Genomic DNA, 22,578 nt, shown 5'->3' on the forward strand with positions numbered 1-22,578 from the left:
AACACGGTTCTAAAATTGTCGCATAGACAAGCATATGTAGTTAGAAATCCTTCTGCTAATAAAGAAATTGAAAGTTAACAATTTAAAAGATTCACCTTATATGTCTCAATGCAACATACACAGTCCAGGCACTAGGCATTTTGCTGCCTGACACAATCTCAGTGGGTTCTAAAATCTGCTGCCCAGTGCCTGTCCTGAATTCTGAAAAATTTACCACCAATAGATTCTGCTGCTCACTGCTTCACTAAATTCTAAAAATTCTGTCACACCAGCTGGTATCAGCCATGAACATATGTAATTTCATATTTGTTCCCGATGGTGATATTACTAAGGAAATAAAATTAGCAGTGTTTCTAAACATTCTAAATGCATGTAGTTTTTCTGAATAACAGAAATCTTTAATTAAAACAGAAAATTCTAAAATGAAGAGGAAATTTCTTGAGGAAGAAGATGATTATGTAAAACAAAAGAAATTTGTTCTTCAAATGTATACTATTGAAATACAGTACAAAGTCTGTAATTCGGACTTGTCGGGACTTCGGCGATTCCGGATTATAGATCATCAATTTAAATCTGGTAAGATGGCATGCAGAAATTATACAATTAAAAATATGAAACTGTAATTTATGAAATAAAGAGCAATTATGATCTAAAAGGTGTCAAAATTAAAAATTTAAAAAAAAAAAAAAAAAAAAAACCCTTAATATTTGTTTACTTTTGTAAACATTTCTTTCAGTGTAAGTTGTTTAAGTTGCTTCTTTTTTTTTTGGGGGGGGGGGTGCTAATACTTTCTCTTAAATTCTATAAACAGACATAATTTCCTGTTCAGTTACAAAGTTCCACTGTTCAAGTCCTGTAATTGCTGTGTCGAGAATACCGACTAACTTTGTACTGTATTAACAAGTTAGCAGATGAAGCTGAGACTAATGGGAACACTGGTTTGTTTATCAAAACAAATTTTTAAAAAGTAAGGTTTCGAGTTTTAACCGTCACCCAAAAGGGTTTGTTATGGTTTTACACTCTAGCTGAGCTCACCGCCTGCTGTTACAGTCACTCCTACTCAACCCCCTCCCTATTTTACCTTTCCTTTTTAGCTTTATAATTAGCATTATTTTCTATGCACTTATGCCATATACAACTCAACAGCAAAATTACAAAACTTAATTAAAAATATAATGAATTATTCTGATATCATTTTAGAATGAATGTCATAAATCATATGTGTAATTAACTGTTAAACTAAAATGTTCTTAGATTGTGATGTATTTAAATAATTTTTTTAAATTCATATTGACCATGTAAATTTATAGTGACAACATATTTCTAATTATCTAATTTAATTATAACTTGGTAACTAACCACTCACCCTTAAAAGTTATCTCTGCATGGTAAAGTGAGTTACTGCCTTTCATTAAGCTTTTCTGTGAACACAAGATGCAACACAAATATATAAAACTAACTTTCAACAATCAAAACAGAAGATAACGGTGAACTGAAGGTTCAGTGAAAATGGGCACCTGTTTAAAAAACCTATCCCAGTAGAGCAGCATTTTCCCATTTTTTTAATGTTGACGAGCATAGTACTGGAAAAATAAGATACAACACAAATATGTAAAGCTAACTTTCAGCAATCAAAAGAGAAGATAAACACGCCAAATTGAAACATAAAATTAGCAAAGTAACAACCTTATGTTCTACATTCACAAAGGTTTATCTTGTTTAACTAATGACTAAATGTAAACTAGTTTTTCTTAATGCCTTTAAAATCCTAATAACTTGAGTTTTCAATTTCATTACTATTTTGCAGACATTTGATGCTATCTTCGTGTTCGCTTTACTGCTCTAGGGTAAATACGACCATTATACCTGCCGCTTTCCAGTCTTGAAGATTTCTCCAATGAAGAGAGACCTGTACCCATTTGCCCTCGGATTCAATTCAGATCTTGACAAAATCTATGCCAAACACGAGGTTGTTGCTTTGCTACTTTTATGTAACTTTCGACACTTACCAATATCAGGCCTTAGGTTTGTTCTGATCGGCAGGTCTCTCTCCCTCTCTAGGCAAGCAGATGTGGTGGCAACAGCAAAGCTTCTGCTACAAACCATGCTGATTATTATTTTAATTCTCATTTCAAGTTATGCCACTTGATATAAAATCTACCTCTAGACTGAGCAGGTACATGATGAAACAAGGCATTAAAGAATAAATATAAAGCTAACTGTTGTTAAAATGTAAATAAAATGTCGCTAACCTTCTTTAAAATATGTGGGACCACTGTACGTGTATAGTGTAAATGTTTCATGAAATTTTTAATTTAATGCTAAATACTTGATAATTTTTATAAAGTTGATTTTATTCTTGAATTTGTTTAGAATATATTTAATGTCCGGTTGTAACAACATCCGGTAAGTTTTCCATCAAAAAAGGGCTCTTAATAAATGATTTAAAGTTAGGGGCGAAAAACATAAAAGTACATCTCCACCCAAATCTACGATTTTCTACCAAAGTTTTGGTAGTTTTTTAAAGCCTTCGGCCCAGAAACTTGGTGGCCACAAGTACAAAAAACAGATCAACCTCATTTTGGACATCATGCACAGAATCTAAGATAGCACCCGCAAGGCATAGCTGCGGGTGTGAAAAAGGTAGAAGTCTTAAGGAGACATGCTGGGGCTATATGGTGGGTGTGGCAAAAGATCCAATTTGAGACCTAATAGAATCCAGTTGGTGAATGCAGACACATGTGGTCGTGCATTATCTTGATAGCAACGTCAACACAGACTAGTATCTTGCTGTAGATTTTACTGTCAAAGTTTTCACCTTTTCCCAGATACTCTTTGTGAATAATACTACAGCAGTCCTCTCAGATACGAAGCATGATCCTTTTGTTAATCAAATTGAGCTTTGCAATGCTCGAGTGCTTACTAACCCTTCTTTTTGACTCATGTGGTTGAAGTAAATACAGTTTTCATTACAAGTGACGATCCTGTCTAGAATTTTGCCCATTCGTTAATTTTCAAGCAGATTAGTGCAGTCTCGAACAGTTCTGTCCTTATCTGCTTGAGTCAGCTCATGCAGCACCCAGTGACTGAACTTGTAAATCAACTTTATGCAATGCATAGAACCACTAAACGATTTTTTTTTTTTTTTTTTTTTTTTTTTTACCAATTTCACAACACAGTGTTCTAAAGCAAGTCTCTTTCTTTCAAATTTGAAAAGTCATTCGACAAAATATGATTAAATACGCTAACACGGACTATTTGCGCAGATGGAAACCTTCTGTTAAAATCCGATATGATTACTCGATGATAACAATATTTTTTTGCCCAATTTCACAATACAGTGTTTTAAGCAAGTCTTCTTTCAAATGCCAAATATCATTTGATAAAATATGATTAAACACGCTAATATAGATAGTTTGTGCAGACGATATTTGAGGTGGCAAGAAACTTTTGTTAAAAACCCGATATAATTATAAACCTAATGACAGCAATACAATTTTAATAGAAATTAAAAAATTATAAAACGTTATATTATGTTTAATAATAATGTATCCTACTAATAGATCTGCTTTATTCTTAGAATCATATTACAGAACTGAAATTTGGGCATATGTAATGGCTTTAATTTATTCAACTCCCATCTGCTGATAGGTCCTAAATTTCCATGTACAGGAATGTATATGAAATCTGCTTGCGTGGAGAAGTGAGATACTGTCATCCTTTGCTGCCTGTTATGACGATTTCTGTCTTGTGTCAGGATTTAAAATCCACAATGGTTAGACTTGTACAATAACAGGTAGACCAAAAGTGTGCTCAGTAATGCCTTTTACATGATTTCTGCTATCCCATCAGCAAGCTATTATGCACTTAACATACAAATACCATAACATTAAATAATTGTGATGTTTCATTCCTACAAATAAACCAGCTTTAGAGAGAATACAAAATTTTCTGGCTCTACTCTTATATGCGCCCTAAGATCACCAAATGTGGCGATTGCGTGTTGTATGGCAGCCCTTTTGACGTTGAAAACTCTTTTGCTGGAGTGGTTTAATTGCTCATTGGTTCGTGTTTTGAAATGGCCTATTTTGCAATGAGGACGTAGTTGCAAGAAAATCAGGGAGATTATTTTTAATGGTTGTACATGACAGAAGTAAAGAAATGCTGATGCAGTATATTAAAGAGTAAATTGAGCCTTATACAAATATTTTTTCGGATTGCTGGAAATCTTACAAGGATTTAGGAAAAGAAGGTCTTGAACATTTATTTGTGAACCATAGTATGAATTTTTTGGATAGCGAGTCTGGCTGTCATATAAATACCATTGGCAGCCCACTTAAAGCTACATTCTACTGTCCGAAAAAGCATTGATTATGGTAAGTGCATTTTATTTTGTAGAATGTTATGTTCATTGTTTTTTTACTATGAATTTCTGTTATTGTTTTTTGAATTATTTGTAATTTATTTTAGTTTATTTTGTTGATTTGTGCGTAATGCCCAGATTGTGCAATTTGTAGATTTTTTTTAAAGTTTAAACAGTGTGTACATGGTATTCTTTGAAATTTATTGTTGGTATGTTAATTTATTAAAGCGAGGTGTGCGTAGTTTGTAGATACCTTCGCTGACTAGATTGTTCAATTCGTAGATTTTTTTTAACTTAAAACATATCACTGTGTACATGGATTCTTGTCAAATATTTTTTGGTGAGAAACTAGGTTTTTGATATCTAAATTTTTTGTTTTTGTTTCGGATTTTTAGCTTAAATTGTGTGTTCAAAACGTGGTTTTTGCATGAGCGAAAACTGTGTTTTTGGAGACATTTTAGGATTAAAGTTCAAAATGTAGACAAAAAATTTAGAAAGTAATATGGGACCATGGAGTTTCTCACCAAATATTTTTGGCGAGAAATTTGTCGCCGCATTTGGTGACCTGAGGTCACATATAAGAGTAGTTCCAATTTTTTGCATGGAAGTTATAACGCCTTTTTTTAACTATGTGATAGTATTTTAAACCAAATTTATATTTACAAAATAAAACCGCCATTTACACTTGTGTGATGTCCAAATTTAGATTTTTTGGAAGAAATAATAAGAAAAATATTGAGCTGCATAATCTTCATACTAGCATTTTTATGAAGGAAAAGTTACTGTATGAAGTTATTCCCTGAGGAAAGCAAGAAGAGTGAATGGACTACTGTTTACAGCTAATCTTGTTACAAATAGTTTTCTTTATAGCTGGGGATATGCACATCTAACTTATGAACCACATATTTTTCATGCTACCATACTCATTCTTGGGGGGGGGGAGAATTTTTTAATGTCATTTTCATTTATAAACTTAAAATTTTACAAGCCATTTTAAGTTCATTAGTCTTCAAAATTGGAAAACCCACAGTTCTATTTTTTTTAAACACAACATATATCAAGGATTCAGTTTCATCAAAATAAAATTTATTAAACATAAGATGTTTTCATATTTTAGCAACTTTGCTCAATCTTCTTCTTTTTTTTCTTCTTCTTTGGAGAAACTTCTATCTCTAATGTCGAATTCAAATGCTCTTCCACCTGAGATTCGGATTCTGAGTGCTTTCGTTTCTTTTTCTTCTTTGCTTTAACAAGGCTTTCATTTTCTTCGATTGAGTTTTCAGCCGAAAATTCAGAATTCACCAATGAATTCTTCTCTTTCTTCTTTTTCCCACTAAACTCAATAGAATTAACTTCTATCTCAGTTTCAGAATTTAACAAAGAATGTTTCTTTTTTTTCTTTTTTGGTTCTTCCTCAACTTCGATAGAAGTGTTATTAAACCTTTAATGGGGGGAAAAAAAAATATTTCATATAGAATTAATTATGATAATAATTGAAACTTCTTTTAGTACATTAGTAATGCATCATAAGGGATCCATATACAATGCAATTTGAAGCTATTACAGTTACTTCTATCACTAAGCAATAACTTTTGTTTAACTATGCTTCTAATTTATTCTGCAAATTTAACAATTAGAACTCTTAAATAAAAATGAGAGCTATTAATTTACTGAAGAATTAATAATTATTCATTAGTAGAAAAGGTATTTGTCAAGGTATGATTTTAAATACTCTAGAAATAAAAACTTACGATATCAACCAGAATGAATAAGTTAAAAGAAAAATCAAACTTTCTTCGTGAAAAGTAGTGTTATTCAGTGCTATGAAAGAGAAAAATTCTACCAATTAAAAAAATATGTATAAGACCAAGCATCCTTATTTTCATTTAAACTCTGCACACATACAGTCATATCATCACACTTCCAATATTAAAAAATAACATGAATTTAATTCTTATGAAGAGTTATGGAACTCAAGGACAAAATGTTAAAAGCAGCATATCAATCTACTGAATTCTGCAATATTTTAAAATTACATCAATAAGATTTTTACTTCTTAAGCAATTAAGTAAAAGCAATACATATTATGCAAGAGTTCTTTGGTGCAAGTGCTAAAATCGTATTTTAAATATAATTCACACACACACACAAATTCACAAACACACTAAAATATTAAAATGGCTGTGCTAAAGATTCATACTTAGGAATATTTCCAGTTTTTCATAAATTACTTTATTATCACCTTCTATTTAAGATGTATTACAGCCTCAACTTACAAAAATAGTTATGTTGATATCATAACCGACTATCGAACATAGATCAAAGTTTCCACTTATGGTAAAAACTGCCAAAATAAATCAACATACCATTTTATTTTTTTACATTCTTTCTAGATAATAATTTTTATAAAGCAGCTGCAAAAGAGTTAATTTATAAAATGAAGAGCATTAAATTCCAACAACAAAAATGAAATCTATTGGTTTAGTTGAGATTGTCACAATATTAGTTAATAATTCATATATTACAATTCCAATGATATTTCACAATTAGCAACATATATTTATAATGATTCTAGGCTTTTACAAACATTTTTATCTTTGATTTAGAATATAGCTATACCAAAAACTTTCTCAGAAAGTTTAAAACTCATTCTTAGCTGCAGAATACCAAAGTTAAGAAAACACCCATTGTATTAATCATTTTAAGGTTCTTCAGTTGTCAACTGTAAAGAGATTAGCAAGTTTTTGGATTTCCAACACTTTCCTGGAAATATTTTTAGTAGGAGAGAAAGTATATGAATTATGTTCAAATTAATGTTTTTTGACAGCAATCAATAGTAACAGTTAATCTATTTAAATACTTGATAAACAAATACACTATACAAAAGAATATGTAACTAATTCAAATGAATAGCTATATTCTTGCAAGTTTGCAGGGATATAATCATACAATTTCTTTCATTACATACAATTTGCAAATCAATCCTATCACTCAGGATACCATGTTTTAAACCAGTGGTCGTCAACCGGTGGTCTGTGAAAACTTTTTGTTGGTCTGCAGAAAAATTGGAACATTTTCTATATTTTTATGAAGATTCAGTTTAAAAAATAACAAGTAACAAAATCTATTATGGAATATGGATTACACTTTTTTTTTAAAATTTTAGCTACTACATTTAATAAATTGCTTCTGAATTTAGCAACTTTTTAGCTACTTCTGCAGGTGTGTCTAGCAACATTTGAAAGTGAGAGTTGGCATCCATAGATATGCTGCTGTTATCAATAACAGTGCAAACTTAATTCTCTTTCCTTTTGAATTACAAACATATGCTATTGTAGTCATTAAAAACAGTTTTTCTCTTTGTCAATAGGCAACTTTAAAGATTTTTATGAGAGCCATCTGCACTCTTGCTTATAATTGCAGCACTGGAAGTTTCCATTTTTGTTTTATCTAACTGTTGATGGATGGCACCATTGCTGAGAAAGCGATGATTTCATATTTATAATAATTAAAAATTGGGGGCATAGGTCCAGTGCTAACTTTCAGTTTATTGATATTGCTTTGCGTTTTTGCCTGTTTGTTCTTGATTTTCATGAAGTTCCTTTTCAGTGACATGGAAATGTGAAGCTTTATGTACAATAAAGTAAGATTTTTACACTTTCATATAATTTTTCAATGTAAACAAACAAATGTATGTATCGAAGAGATGTTAATAGTGTTTTAATTGTTACTCATAATCAGAGACGTAGCCTGAATTTCCATAAAGGCATGCTGCTGAACACCAAATGTTTTGAAGATTATATTAACAAATGAAAATTAGAATTAAATGTATTGGAAAGTTGAATATTGTTTCTGCATATTAATATGTTGTTTTTAAGGTCTGATATAAGGTTCTTTTTAAAATTCATATTAGTGGCCCACCAAATATAAAATTATATATGTAGCGGTTTGTGTAGTTCTATGGGCTGACTACCATTCTTTTAAACAATCTCATGTAGCAACAGATAGTAGCAGTTTATTGCAACAGCACTTAAGCAGGCCCTGAGTGCTATATGGTAGTTTACATATTTACATTCTTGTGTTCTACTTAAAATCAGCAATTTTTAAACAGAATGACTTTGAAATAAAATTTTTTAAGTTTAAGGAGAAATACAATACTTTGTATACATTGGTAGCATCTCTCTGGGTCCTTAACGAAGAATGGATGAAATGGTCCTTTAGCGATTCCCCATTATCAAGATTATAAAGAAAAAACTTATTGTCGAAACTATTATTAAGAAAAATGAACTCGTTTCAGCATGTAGTCCAGTGACCAGCATTAAACGAAACAGTAACATCCCAGAATCCATGTCTTAGAGAGCATTACATAGGAGTTATTGTAGAATGCATAATTACACAATGAAGAGAGCAATGCTGCCAAACGTATCATTCAAGAACTTCAAGATGTTTTCTCCCACTCGTTTTCTGATGTGGGTCGAACCAGTTTGACACAGCATGAGTTGATACTGGGGCTCATGAATGAAGCTGTCCATCAAATCAGAACTCAAGAATGATATCACTCACTGTACCAGCAAGAACAGAATTCCTACTTAGTGGATCCATAGCCGAAAACAGAGTTTCTGGTTTGGAATATTGGAATATCCCAAGAACTGTAACACCACAAAATACTAGTGGCCTCAGTACTCATCAAACGTTATCTAGTGAGAGTTGCATAATGTAACTGACAAAGCCAGAGTTATTAAGAAAGATAACAGCATGTAATCCAGTGACCAGCATTAAACGAAACAGTAACACCTCAGAATCCGTGTCTTAGAGAGCTTTACATAGGAGTTATTGCAGAATGCATAACTACACAATGAAGAGAGGAATGCTGCCAAACATATCATTCAAGAACTTCAAGATGTTTTCTCCTCATCTTCTGATGTTGGTCAAACCAGCTTGACACAGGATAGAGCACTGGGGTTCATCCACCAATTAAGCTACATCCAAAACATCTACCAATTGCTAAACGGGAAAAGGTATGAAAACTTCTAAAAGACATGGAGGAAAGCGATGTCATCGAGCCTTCAGCAAGTCCATGCGCACCCTCCAGTCGTCCTCTTGAGAAAGAAAGATGGTTCTACTGGATTTTGCACTGACTAGGGCTGGTTGAACGAGGTTATGAAGAAAGACAGCAACCCTTTCCCTAGAATTGACGACATTCTTGATACTCTTTCAGGAAGCAAGTGGTTTTCAACACTTGATATAAAGAGTGGGTATTGGCAGCTAGAGATACATCCTGATGACCGAGAAAAGACGACATTTACTACCAGACACGGATTTTGGCAGTTGAAAGTGATGCTGTTTGGACTACTTAATGCTACGAAACATTCGAACACCTAATGGAGACTGTTTTGAACAGTCTTTCTTTTCTACGAAGCCTGTCTGATAGACCAGGATAAAATCATCAACGTCAGAAAGAGTTTTTAAAAACATCTAGAAAATCTTAGAAAAAATGCTACAGAAATTGAAAGTAGCCAATTTAAAGTTGAGTCCCATAAATGTAAATTACTCAGATAGGAAGTGACTTACCTTGGGCATGTCACCTCTGCCAAAGCTGTGAGTACAGATCTAGAAAAAGTGTCATCCGAAAGACTGGAGATGCCCCGAAAATGTCCATCAGCTAAGAAGTTTCCTGGGGACTATAGGAGATTTGTGAAAAACCTTTCTTCCGTCGCAAGAGACCTCTTTACAAACTGACAAAGCAAGCAAACAAAAGTTCTTGTGGATAAAGGAATGTGAGGATGCATTTAACAACCTGAAGGAAACTTAAACAATCCTCTGATGAGGAAGCTCCAATTCTGACGTATCCTCAGCTCAACAAATCATTAATTTGGTGTGTCGCTGCTGTTTTGTCTTAAAAAATAAACATGGCTACTGAAACAAGTGCCTATCAAAACAGTAGAGGAACTACTGTGTCATCAGGAAAGAGTGTCTCATTATAGTTAAAGCTGCAGAACATTTCCATCATTACCTATATGGCCGAAATTTCTTGCTCCACATGAATCACGCTTCGTTGACTTCACTTTAAAATTTCAAGAACTCTGAAAGTTAAATTGCCAGATGGATACAGAGATTCGAAGAATGTGATATCACAATCCATCATAAGAAGGGATTATCACATGGAAATGCCGTTGCCCTGTCGGGAAGGCTTTGCCCAGAAAGCTGCCGATATTGTCTTAGGGAGGAAGTGATATACACACTGTTTAATCTGGTAGCATGACAAATTACAGGGTCAACATTGGCCCATCAAGGCCATGGAGTGAGAAAGAAGTCAGGACCAGTTGGAAGACAGCAATATTAAAAAACACATAATTGAATCCTTGAAACAGAAAACCTACTTGGCAGGACTTATCCATCTATAGTCTGATAACAAAAACAATACTGCAATACTTCGGCTCTCTGGGACTCACGTCATATTCGAAACAGCATCTTATACCAGAAATTTGAATCAGATGATGGAAAGGATTTCTGATGGCAGCTGATACTTCCAAGATCCCGGATGTCCTTAAAGAACCACATAGCAGTCCTACAGGAGGCCGCTTCAGAATAATGAAGACCTTCCAGAGAGTTCGAGAGTGATTCTACTGGAGTAACGCAAAGGATAACATGCAAAAGTGGTGCTAATCTTGCAATGCTAGTGTGGGTCAGAAAAGACTGAAGAAAGACAGCTGAAGCTGCAATTTTACAGTGTAGGAGCACCTTTTGAATCTATTGCCTTTGACATCCTGGGACCTCTGCCGTGAACTGCTAATGGCAACAAATACATCGTTCTTCTCATTTATTACATCACCAAGCAGCCTGAAGCACATCCTATTCCTGTTTAAGAGGCTGTCACAGTAACAGAGGTAATGATACAGTACTGGATTTCCAGGGGTCGGCAAGCTTCACATTGATGTAACATCGCATGCAGCTCAAGACCCATGCGAGAAATGAAAAATCTAGCTAGCGCAGCGCTTTTATACGCCACACTCATCAGCGTTCTCTATCGGCTAAACGTGACATTACCACACACACGATCCTGTCTGCTTATTTATCTGCCTAATCTGCTTATTTAGGTCCCCTCTACCTGCCTTACATACAGTTTTGATCCGCCCTGTATATATTACAAATTACTCCGTGCAATGAAGTGAGACAAATTTTAAGAGAAAGCTATTCCAGAAAAGTAAGAATAGAGGGCATGTGCATTTAACATTGAATAAGTGCTTATCTCAGTAATTTGTATTGAAATTGAAGAAATGTAATTGACTGCTGTGTTAGCTATAACCATGATTCCATTCTCTTATTGCTTTCCAGAAATCTCGAGAAACAGAAATTACTAGAAATTTCTTGCGAGTGGTTGAAAATTATAACAGGCCGGAGAGAGAGTGTCCGAGTTCAGTTGCTTAGTTATCGTTGTTCCTAGTTGTTTAGCTTCATATGAACTGAGGTATCCGAGTTAGCTTTCTCTTTAGATGTGCTTTGCATAGTGCTATATTTAACATTTTTAGTAGTTTGAAGTATAACTAATAGCCCTGAGTGATATTATGATGAACATCTGTACAAATATCTCAGGAATATTACAGAGTTCTGATATATTTCTTTTGATAAAAATAAATTTTATTAATCTGTTATTGGACATGTGCATTCAGTCTATTACTAACCTGCACTCGCAAAACAATTTTTTGTGTCAGAAGTGGGAATGAATTCCAGTGACAAGTGGGAGAACAATTGATGGCAGCCTTTGCTGCATTCGAAGAAGTGGTGAAAGCTGGCCAAGATTCTGTTAAAGCAGAGTTGAAACCGTTCAAGAAAGAACGAAGCTGATCAAGTATATGTTAATTTTCTATAGCGGAAGATGTGAATGGATGGAATCCTCAAGCTAGGGCCTGTCATCTCGCCGCTTCTTTGACAGCACACGCTGTGGCTATTCTTCAGACTCTTTCAGGAAACCAAAGACTAGACTTCGAAGCTCTACCTCAAGCATTGGAGCTGCACTTTAACAAGAAATGCTTAAAAGATTACAACAGGCTTTAATTAACATCCCATCAACAGTGAAGCCCATGGAAACACTTCAGGAACTTGCCACAGATGTTGAAAAGGCTGTCCCATCTCGCCTTTTCGGAGTACCCGACAGAAACGAAGGAAATCCTGTCCCTGCAATACTTCATTGATGGCATCCGGGATCCTGAAATGCAGAATCTAGGGATGGCTGATGTCAAGGGCTTAAAAAGCGCTCTAGTGTATGCCATGAAATTCGAGGCAGCCCAAGAAGCAACTCGTAGAAACCACCACCCAATCAAGAGCTGCTCAAGTCCAAAAGCCAGTAAATCAAATGGTTGTTAGTCTAGACAATTTAACTAGACAACTCAATGCCTTGTGACTGAACATTAGTGACAAGAAATCGACCCTAAAAAACTGAAGGCTACATACGAAGAAACTGCAGAACTACCCAGGGCACGGAAGTTAAAGCCTCAAGATGATGAGAAGCCCCATTTTAGAGCACTTTACTGCAGTGAGTAGCGGGAGCAATGGACTCTTCATCACGAGACATCAATGGAGTTAAATGCAATTTCACGATCGATACAGGAGCCAATGTTACTATCAACCAAAAAGATTTGGCTCAACAACTGGAAGCTAAACATATCTGGACGCCATCCAGCATAACCCTTCAGACAAGCCCCGGAAAGAAGATAGACATCGATGCAAAATTAAACGTTAACATCATGCTTTGAAGTACCATCTACCATCACACGGCATATGTGGCCAATATTACAGTCCTTGCATACCGGGTTGGACTTTCTAAAGGAATATCTTTTTTTCCTTGCACTTAAAAAATAACTGCATTCAGCATCTGAGGACATAAACCTACTTGCAATTAATGATGAAGGATGAATGAAGCTGTCCATCAAATCAGAACTCAAGAATGATATCACTCACTGTACCAGCAAGAACAGAATTCCTACTTAGTGGATCCATAGCCGGAAACAGAGTTTCTGGTTTGGAATATTGGAATATCCCAAGAACTGTAACACCACAAAATACTAGTGGCCTCAGTACTCATCAAACGTTATCTAGTGAGAGTTGCATAATGTAACTGACAAAGCCAGTTATTAAGAAAGATAACAGCATGTAATCCAGTGACCAGCATTAAACGAAACAGTAACACCCCAGAATCCGTGTCTTAGAGAGCTTTACATAGGAGTTATTGCAGAATGCATAACTACACAATGAAGAGAGGAATGCTGCCAAACATATCATTCAAGAACTTCAAGATGTTTTCTCCTCATCTTCTGATGTTGTCAAACCAGCTTGACACAGGATAGAGCACTGGGGTTCATCCACCAATTAAGCTACATCCAAAACATCTACCAATTGCTAAACGGGAAAAGGTATGAAAACTTCTAAAAGACATGGAGGAAAGCGATGTCCTCGAGCCTTCAGCAAGTCCATGCGCACCCTCCAGTCGTCCTCTTGAGAAAGAAAGATGGTTCTACTGGATTTTGCACTGACTAGGGCTGGTTGAACGAGGTTATGAAGAAAGACAGCAACCCTTTCCCTAGAATTGACGACATTCTTGATACTCTTTCAGGAAGCAAGTGGTTTTCAACACTTGATATAAAGAGTGGGTGTTGGCAGCTAGAGATACATCCTGATGACCGAGAAAAGACGACATTTACTACCAGACACGGATTTTGGCAGTTGAAAGTGATGCTGTTTGGACTACTTAATGCTATGAAACATTCGAACACCTAATGGAGACTGTTTTGAACAGTCTTTCTTTTCTACGAAGCCTGTCTGATAGACCAGGATAAAATCATCAACGTCAGAAAGAGTTTTTAAAAACATCTAGAAAATCTTAGAATAAATGCTACAGAAATTGAAAGAAGCCAATTTAAAGTTGAGTCCCATAAATGTAAATTACTCAGATAGGAAGTGACTTACCTTGGGCATGTCACCTCTGCCAAAGCTGTGAGTACAGATCTAGAAAAAGTGTCATCCGAAAGACTGGAGATGCCCCGAAAATGTCCATCAGCTAAGAAGTTTCCTGGGGACTATAGGAGATTTGTGAAAAACTTTTCTTCCGTCGCAAGAGACCTCTTTACAAACTAACAAAGCAAGCAAACAAAAGTTCTTGTGGATAAAGGAATGTGAGGATGCATTTAACAACCTGAAGGAAACTTAAACAATCCTCTGATGAGGAAGCTCCAATCCTGATGTATCCTCAGCTGAACAAATCATTTATTTGGTGTGTCGCTGCTGTTTTGTCTTAAAAAATAAACATGGCTACTGAAACAAGTGCCTATCAAAACAGTAGAGGAACCACTGTGTCATCAGGAAAGAGTGTCTCATCATAGTTAAAGCTGCAGAACATTTCCATCATTACCTATATGGCCGAAATTTCTTGCTCCACATGAATCACGCTTCGTTGACTTCACTTTAAAATTTCAAGAACTCTGAAAGTTAAATTGCCAGATGGATACAGAGATTCGAAGAATGTGATATCGCAATCCATCATAAGGGATTATCACATGGAAATGCCGTTGTCCTGTCGGGAAGGCTTTGCCCAGAAAGATGCCGATATTGTCGTAGGGCGGAAGTGAAATATGCACTGTTTAATCTGGTAGCATGACAAATTACAATGTCAACATTGACTGATCAAGCCCCATGGAGGGCCTCCTGTAGGACCAGTTGGAAGACAGCAATATTAAACACATAATTAAATCCTTCAAACAGAAAACCTACTTGGCAGGACTTATCAATCTATAGTCTGATAACAAAACAATACTGTGCTCTCTGGGATTCACTTCATATTCGAAACAGCATCTCATATCAGAAATTTGAATCAGGTGATGGAAAGGATTTCTGATGGATGGAGATTCCAGATGTCGTTAAAGAACTACATAGCAGCCCTACAGGAGGCTGCTTCAGAATAATGAAGACATTGCAGAGAGTTCGAAAGCGATTATACTGGAGTAACGCAAAGGATAACATGCAAAAGCGGTGTGAATTTTGCAATGCCAGTGTGGGTCAGAAAAGATTGAAGAAACACAGTTAAGGTGCAATTTTACAGTGTAGAAAACTGCTTTGTCTCCAGCCTGAAACACATCCTATTCCTGTTTAAGAGGCTGTCACAGTAGTAGAGGTAATGATACAGCAATGGATTTCCAGGTGTCGGCAAGCTTCACGGTGATGTAACAATGCACGCAGCTCAAGATCCATGCGGGAAATCAAAAATCTAGCTAGTAGTGCAGTGCTTTTATATGCTGCACTCATCAGCGTTCTCTACTGGCTCAACGTGCCATTACCACACACACGTTCCTATAATTTATTTATGTCCCCTCTGCCTGCCTTTACAGTTTGATATTTTTTTAACCACCCTGTACATATTACAAATTAATTTATTAAAGATAGTTACTATGATATTATTGCAAACTGTTTTGGTATGAATTTTGTATTTAGATGGTTAATTTTAGTTGAATTATAATTAAAATTGCTGTATTTCCCCATGCAATAAAGCGAGGCATATTTTATAAGAAAGCTATTCCAGAAAAGTAAGAATACAAGGCTTTGAATAAATGTAATTGTCTTCTGTGTTAGCTATAACCATAGTTCCATCCTCCAGAAATCTCGAGAAACAGAAATTACTAGAAATTTCTAGCGAGTGGATTAAAACTATAAAAGGCCGGAGAGAGAGCATCTGAGTTCAGTTGCTTAGTTCCACGTGAACTGAGGTATTTGAGTTAGCTTTCTCTTTTAGTGCTTTGCATATTGCATTTTTTGTAGTTTGAAGCATGTTAATAATTATGCTAATAATCTTGCATGATATTATGAACACCTGTACAAATATCTCTGAGGAAAATTCTACAGTTCTGATATATTTCTTTTGATAAAAATAAATTTTATGAATTTTTTTATTGGACTTTTGCATTCAATCTATTACAAACTCGTACACATGCAACAATGTTATTTGCATATGATCTTTGCACGAAATGAAACTTTGTTTCCATTCCAAACCACATACATTTACTACTAGTTTCTAACCTTCACTCCATGCCATCACCAGCATATACAGTACAAAGTCCGAAATCTGGACTCGTCAGGACTTCGGCGATTTCAGATAATAGATCATCAATTTAAATCTGGTAAGATAACATGCATAAATTATACAATTAAAAATATGAAATTGTAATTCATGAAATAAAGAACGATAATGATCTAAAAGGGTATCAAAATTTACAAAAAACAAACAAACAAAAAAAAAAACTTAATATTTATTTGTTTGCTTTATTAAACATTTCTTTCAATGTAAGTTGTTTAAGTTGCTTCCCTAAAAAATTCTAAAAGTTCCTTTTCCTTATGTCATTATACAGTTGACTTTCCAATGCCATACTCCTCACATAATTTTGAGACAGATATGCCTTTATCATATTTTTGCAGCAATTCCACTTTTTGTTTAATGGACATTGAAACATGGTTTCGCTTTGTAGATCCTTTGGCAATTCCAGAATTAGAAACTCCTTTCGACATAATCGAAAGTTCAAGCTTAGTTTTTATAAAATTGCCGTAATAACAACAGTCTGCAAAGAATAATAATAAGCTGTATCAAATTAGAAGATCAGGGAGCAGGCCAGTCTGCTACATTAATCGAAATGCCTTAGAATCAGTAAAGATAATTTTAGTCCATTATAATAAATAGCGTCCATTATACATTATTTGGCTGAGTATCACAAGAATGGCTACAAAAGCCAAGTTTTTTCGCTCAATTTTGTCTTGCTCCTATTGCGTACTGAGTTAAGCCCTGAATTGTATTAGTTATTTACTATACCTAAGTTTATTTCTTGCACATGCTTCAAACTAATCCAAGTCCTGAATAAATAAACTCCCACATATACTTAAGACTTTATCTAGGGCCGGCGCGAGATACCGCCTGGTGCAGTCTCTAAATTCTGCTACAAAGCATCTTTCCAAGTTCTAAATTTTTGCCTAAACTTTGGATCTCAATGTTCCCCTCCCCCAAAAAATTATAAAAAAAAAAAAAAAAAAAGAAAAAGAAAAAAAACTTCTCATCCCTTAATTTTGCCGCTCAGTGCTTCCACAAATTCCAAAAATTGTGTCTTCCCTAAATTCTGCTGCCGCTTCTGGGTTTATGGTGAATAATGTATCACTTATTCTTAATTAAAATAGCATGAAATGTAATCTTTTGGTCAATGAGTTTCATTAACAAAATCTATTCTTAGCATATGAAAAGAAATTTTTGTTGAATTTTCCCTCATCAACATTTCTTAGAGCATTTAAAAAATCTATAATCATCACCAAGTCTAATGTTAGTAGAAAAGGTTTCCTTACTCTTGTTATTCAATTACTTATATTAAAAGAGGTTTAGATATCACTGCATGAGTTATTACTGAAGTTGTCATGTATTGATAAACATGTGACGTTGAAAGCAAGATATAATAAATAATGACTCGCCAGGTCGGATATAAAATAGGTGAATGTTTCGGTTTGAGATGTGATGCCAAGCAGACACTCATCTGCGGAGCCAAATTATTAATCTCCCAAATTTATACTTACATGATTGTTATTTCATAACGATGTATTTTATTTAGCGCCTAAGTGAAATTAAGAACCTGAATTCTGAAGTGAAAATCTCTATAAGTTTTATTATGGAAGAAAAAATTAAATGTGCATGCGTAAAGCATACAACAACAAAAAAAAAAAAAAAAAAAGTTTGTGGTTTTAAGGTCCGGATTTTAGATCATTCCGGATAATGGATGTCTGGATTTTAGACTTTGTACTGTATATTCAAAACGTAATGCCAACTGAACTTAATGAGACATTGCGTTTCCTGCGCAAGCACATTACTGGTACCCGAGACATCTCTCCACACCATGCGCAAGAGCTTGATTGGCTCTTCAACAAGAACACCAGACACTTGCCAGCATGTGATTGGCAGCAAATGTGTCAAACATTAAATTTAATAGATATGTAATCTTGTATTCCTCTACAGCTTATGAAAAAGGAATAACAATCACTGTCTATCAAATCTGCTTAAAAATCACGTACAAGAAACTATACTGGAAAAAAAATCACATATTACATTAATTTATGTTAATTTTTAATGCATTATGAAAAATGTGCATGGCTAAGATCAAAGCTTAATAATTCTGAATTCAGTTTAAATGGCACACTAGATCTTTTTTTTCTTTTGATAATTACAGACAAGCTATGCATTTAGTTTTTTCAAAGAGAATACTTTCACTTAATTTGATCAACAGCCATGAACATAAGGTTTTTCAAAATATGCATTCATATATCAGGTTTTAACAAAAGTTTCCTGCTACCATAAATATTGTCCGCGTAAACAATTCACATTGTCATGATTAATCATATTTTATCAAACGATTTTTGTTGGATTTTTAAAGGAAGAGATTTGCTTTAGAACACATTGTTGTGAAATTTGTAAAAAAATATCATTTAGTACAAGGTGTCTGAAATGGAACCTATCACGCTACTAGTTTAGAACAAAGTTACTAGTTTAGAACAATCATTTACTTCCAGTTCTGTTGGGAAAAGTCAGCTACGGAATGTTACCAAATCACGTGTAGAGCTTTCGGTACTAATGTTGTATCAAATGACACTGTGAAGGTTTGGTACCGAAAGTTTAAAAACAAGGACTATGACATTCAAGAAGCAGAGCGCTCTGGCCGGCCTATTCATTTTGATGAGGCCCACCTGCGAGAACTTGTGGAAGAAGATTAGTATGCAACCACTCGAAAGCTTGCTGTTTAGACATTAGTGCCATATCTGTTAGTCGCACTATGCATTGCATAAACTTGACTTACAAGTTCAATTGCTGGGTGCTGCATGAGCTGACTCAAGTAGATAAGGACGTGTTCGGTCCTGCACTAAATCTGCTCGAATAATCTGGATCGGATCGTCATTTGAGATGAAAATTGAATTTACTCAAACACAGGTCAAAAACCCCTTTTTGATACACTCGATGAGCCCATTGGCAGCTATGCAAGTGCAGTTTGACTAACAAAAAGATCATGCTTTGTATCTGGTGAAATTGCTGTCTTATCTAAAAAGAGCATCTGGAAGAAGGTAAAACCCTCGACAATAAGGTATACAGCGAGATACTAGTCTTCGTTGACATTGCTATTAAGGAATTCGGGGCAAAAAGGTAATGTTCCATCAAGATAATGCATGTGTCTGCATTCACTGAATGGACTCTATTCAGATTCGAATGGGATCTTTTGCCTCCCCAACATGTCTGCTTAGGACTTCTACTTTTTTCACACCTGCAGCTAAGTCTTGCTGATGCTATTTTCCATTCTGCACAGGATATCCAAAATGAGGTTGATCTGTCTTTCGACTGATGGCCACCAAGTTTCTGGGCTGAAGGCTTTGAAAAACTGCCAAAGTTTTGTAGGAAATCATAGACTGGGGTGATGTTTATTTTCCCTAACTTTATTAAGAATGCTTTTTGGCGGAAAACTTTCGTTACAACCAGATATAATTTAAACTATATATAACTTTCTATATTCCTATATATGCATAATCTACAGTAATTGATTTTTACTCCAAATTGAATTGACTAAAATGCTTCATGAGAATAAGTTCTTTGAGTAGCAACTATTCGTGGAAATATTTGGCCTGACTAGAATTGCCGGTTTGGCTTTAACTTATAACTCGAGTAAAGACGAAACACTTTCATATTTACGTATTTTTATCAATTATTGATCATTGAACGGGAGTTGGTTTGTTCCCCTTGAAAAGTCAACTAATTTCCGATCAATGACAATAATTACATGTTTTAATTTTTACTTTTACAATTGTAATATTATTCTTCGTGATGATTTAACTCCAGTCCCCGTTAAAACATTATTAACATTTTGCTTTCAAATTACTTCAAAACATCTTTCAAAATATAACTTACCAGTATGGATGCACACTTTTAAAATAATTCTACTTTAATTAAACTTAGGAGATAATATAATCAATTAATCAATACTGTTTAGGAAATAAATTATTATTAACTAACTTTGCAGCAATTGCGCAAGTAATAATAACTTGTATTCGCACTAAATGGATTTAAGTTCATACAACAATTGATATTTATTTTTAAATACATTTAACCCATAAAAGTGTAATTTTAATGTGCTAAGATGAAATTTACAAATATCAGACATAAAATAATCTAATACTCACTGCTCAAAACTTTCTTCTTCCTGTTTAATCTTCTTCTTCTTTTTCTTCTTTTTAATCGAACCATTTTGTTCCCCATGTTCTGTGTCAGCCTGAATGTCTATTGAATCATTTGTCATGTCTGTGAAATGGCCACTTGAATTCAGAAGAGAGTCAGCCATCTGTTGTTGTAGCCTTTTCTTTTCTTTTTTCTTCGCCTTTTTGATTTGTTTTTCTATTGTAGCCTGCACTACTTCTGCCTACAAGGAGGGAAAAAAATCTAATTAAGAATTTAGCCAATGTGTAACAAAACTAACTAGAAAATTAATACTATATACTGAAAAGATTTTTATATTGTAAATTATAATTAGTAATAATTATGTCAGAAACTGTAACTTACACTAAATATATCAGAGTGTTGATTACACACAAAATTCAGAGTTCCTAACATTTTCTTCATCAAATGAATATTGCCTGACCTTGAATACCATGATCCTATTTGGAATTCTGCTGAAATACTTTCTCTTATATCCCCATGTTCAAACATTATACCAACGGAACAATCTCATAAAAGGTGTCATCAAATGTTGTTGTCACTGCCCTGAAATTTTACCTGTAGTGACATGAGAAGACTTTGCACCAGTTTACCCAAGAACAACTCAGGGAAATCTAGGAATCATATGCTCCTCTTCCTCTGCAACTAATCTCTTATTGAAATTTTAGCTTGATGGATTTTGCCCCCTATGGCATTGATTATACATTTATAAGCATCCATGCCTTTTTCAAAATGTGAACTCAAATCCAATGAAATGAAACAAAGATTAGTCAAGTACTCTCTAATCATTGACAGATTAGATTTCTCACCAACTTATTTGTGACCATAAAGATGAGTTGCGAGTAAAACATTTGAGGCATTTTCTGTAACCATAGAATATAACATAAAACTCTGAAGTGACTACTTCCATTCATTGTACTTGGTCAGTGTCTACAGGTACAGGGTCAAGAGGGCAAATGCATGCACAGAGTATTGGATGCATTTGAGCTACAGTATTTTGGCTATATTTCAAACTGTTGTCATTTCACATGCATGTTGAAAAGCTACAAATTAAAACTTATCCTCCCCAAACAAAAACCTCTCAACTGCAAATACTGAATTAGTGGATATGGGGCACAACTGTACTTGCAGCAGTGATGATCATTTACATCTCTTAACCGTCTGACTGCTCAATTTGTGGACAGAAATTGCTTCCAAAATTGTGTATTTTTTTGGGGGGGAGCATATTTTAAATCTATATATATTGGAGAATTGAAAAATGCACTTTTTCTTTCTAGAAAATATTTTTTATATAGATTTTTATCATGAGAAACTATGTTGCCAGAAAAATTAATTTCAGGTGTTATCACAAAAAAAAAAAAACTTTTTTAAAATAAACATCAATCGAATTACAGTTAATTTCTATTTATTGCATAATATAAAAAAGTAAAATATATAAAATTTAAGAAAATATAAAGCTCTGAGGGAAAAATACCTTAGAAATGCAGTTTAGCATGATACAGTTCAAAACAGGATTCAAGGCAAAGTCCAACTTTACAGTCTTTGCAACAGATTCGACAAATCTAATTAATAGTCAATCTAATCACTAAATCTAATTAATAATTCAATAATTTAATTAAATAATCAAGATAATAGCTGAACGTTTTCTAGCAGCCATTTCTATAAGAAAAAGTGGCAGAAAGTGAAGTTTGAGCGCTAATACAACGTGCCTTCAAATGCCGCAATTTAGTGGACAACTAATGATATCTTTTGGCCAAAACATAAACTAAACATGTAATACTGTATATAATTTATTTCAATGGTTAAACGGGGAAAAAACCGAGATCCGCTTGTCAATAAAGGAAGAAAAACATATGCCCGCGGAAATCACGGGAAATTGCAGGATGATCAGCCGGGTTGACATTCAGTTTTAAACATCATGCTGATGACAGTAGAACTTTGTATTGATCAC

General features: G+C 34.4%; 2 protein-coding genes across 3 annotated transcripts in view; one reads left to right on the forward strand and one right to left on the reverse strand.

The window, feature by feature from the left end:
* Positions 1-22,578, forward strand: part of Arp10 (Actin-related protein 10) — a 144,532-nt gene that overhangs the window by 13,295 nt on the left and 108,659 nt on the right. The gene's annotated exons all lie outside the window — the stretch shown is intronic.
* The window catches only part of Nop56 (Nop56 ribonucleoprotein), a 57,975-nt gene continuing 40,824 nt past the window's right edge, over positions 5,428-22,578 (reverse strand). Inside the window, exons 10-11 of the mRNA XM_035350316.2 lie at positions 20,597-20,832; positions 5,428-5,804 (exon numbers count right to left, since the gene is read on the reverse strand). Coding sequence (XP_035206207.2) covers positions 5,477-5,804; positions 20,597-20,832 — 564 coding nt within the window. The 3' untranslated portion in view covers positions 5,428-5,476. The remainder of the gene's footprint in view (positions 5,805-20,596; positions 20,833-22,578) is intronic.

This window comes from Stegodyphus dumicola, chromosome 2 (assembly GCF_044657685.1).
Source record: "Stegodyphus dumicola isolate Sdum_Otavi_A_Nest chromosome 2, ASM4465768v1".
Taxonomy (NCBI): domain Eukaryota; kingdom Metazoa; phylum Arthropoda; class Arachnida; order Araneae; family Eresidae; genus Stegodyphus; species Stegodyphus dumicola.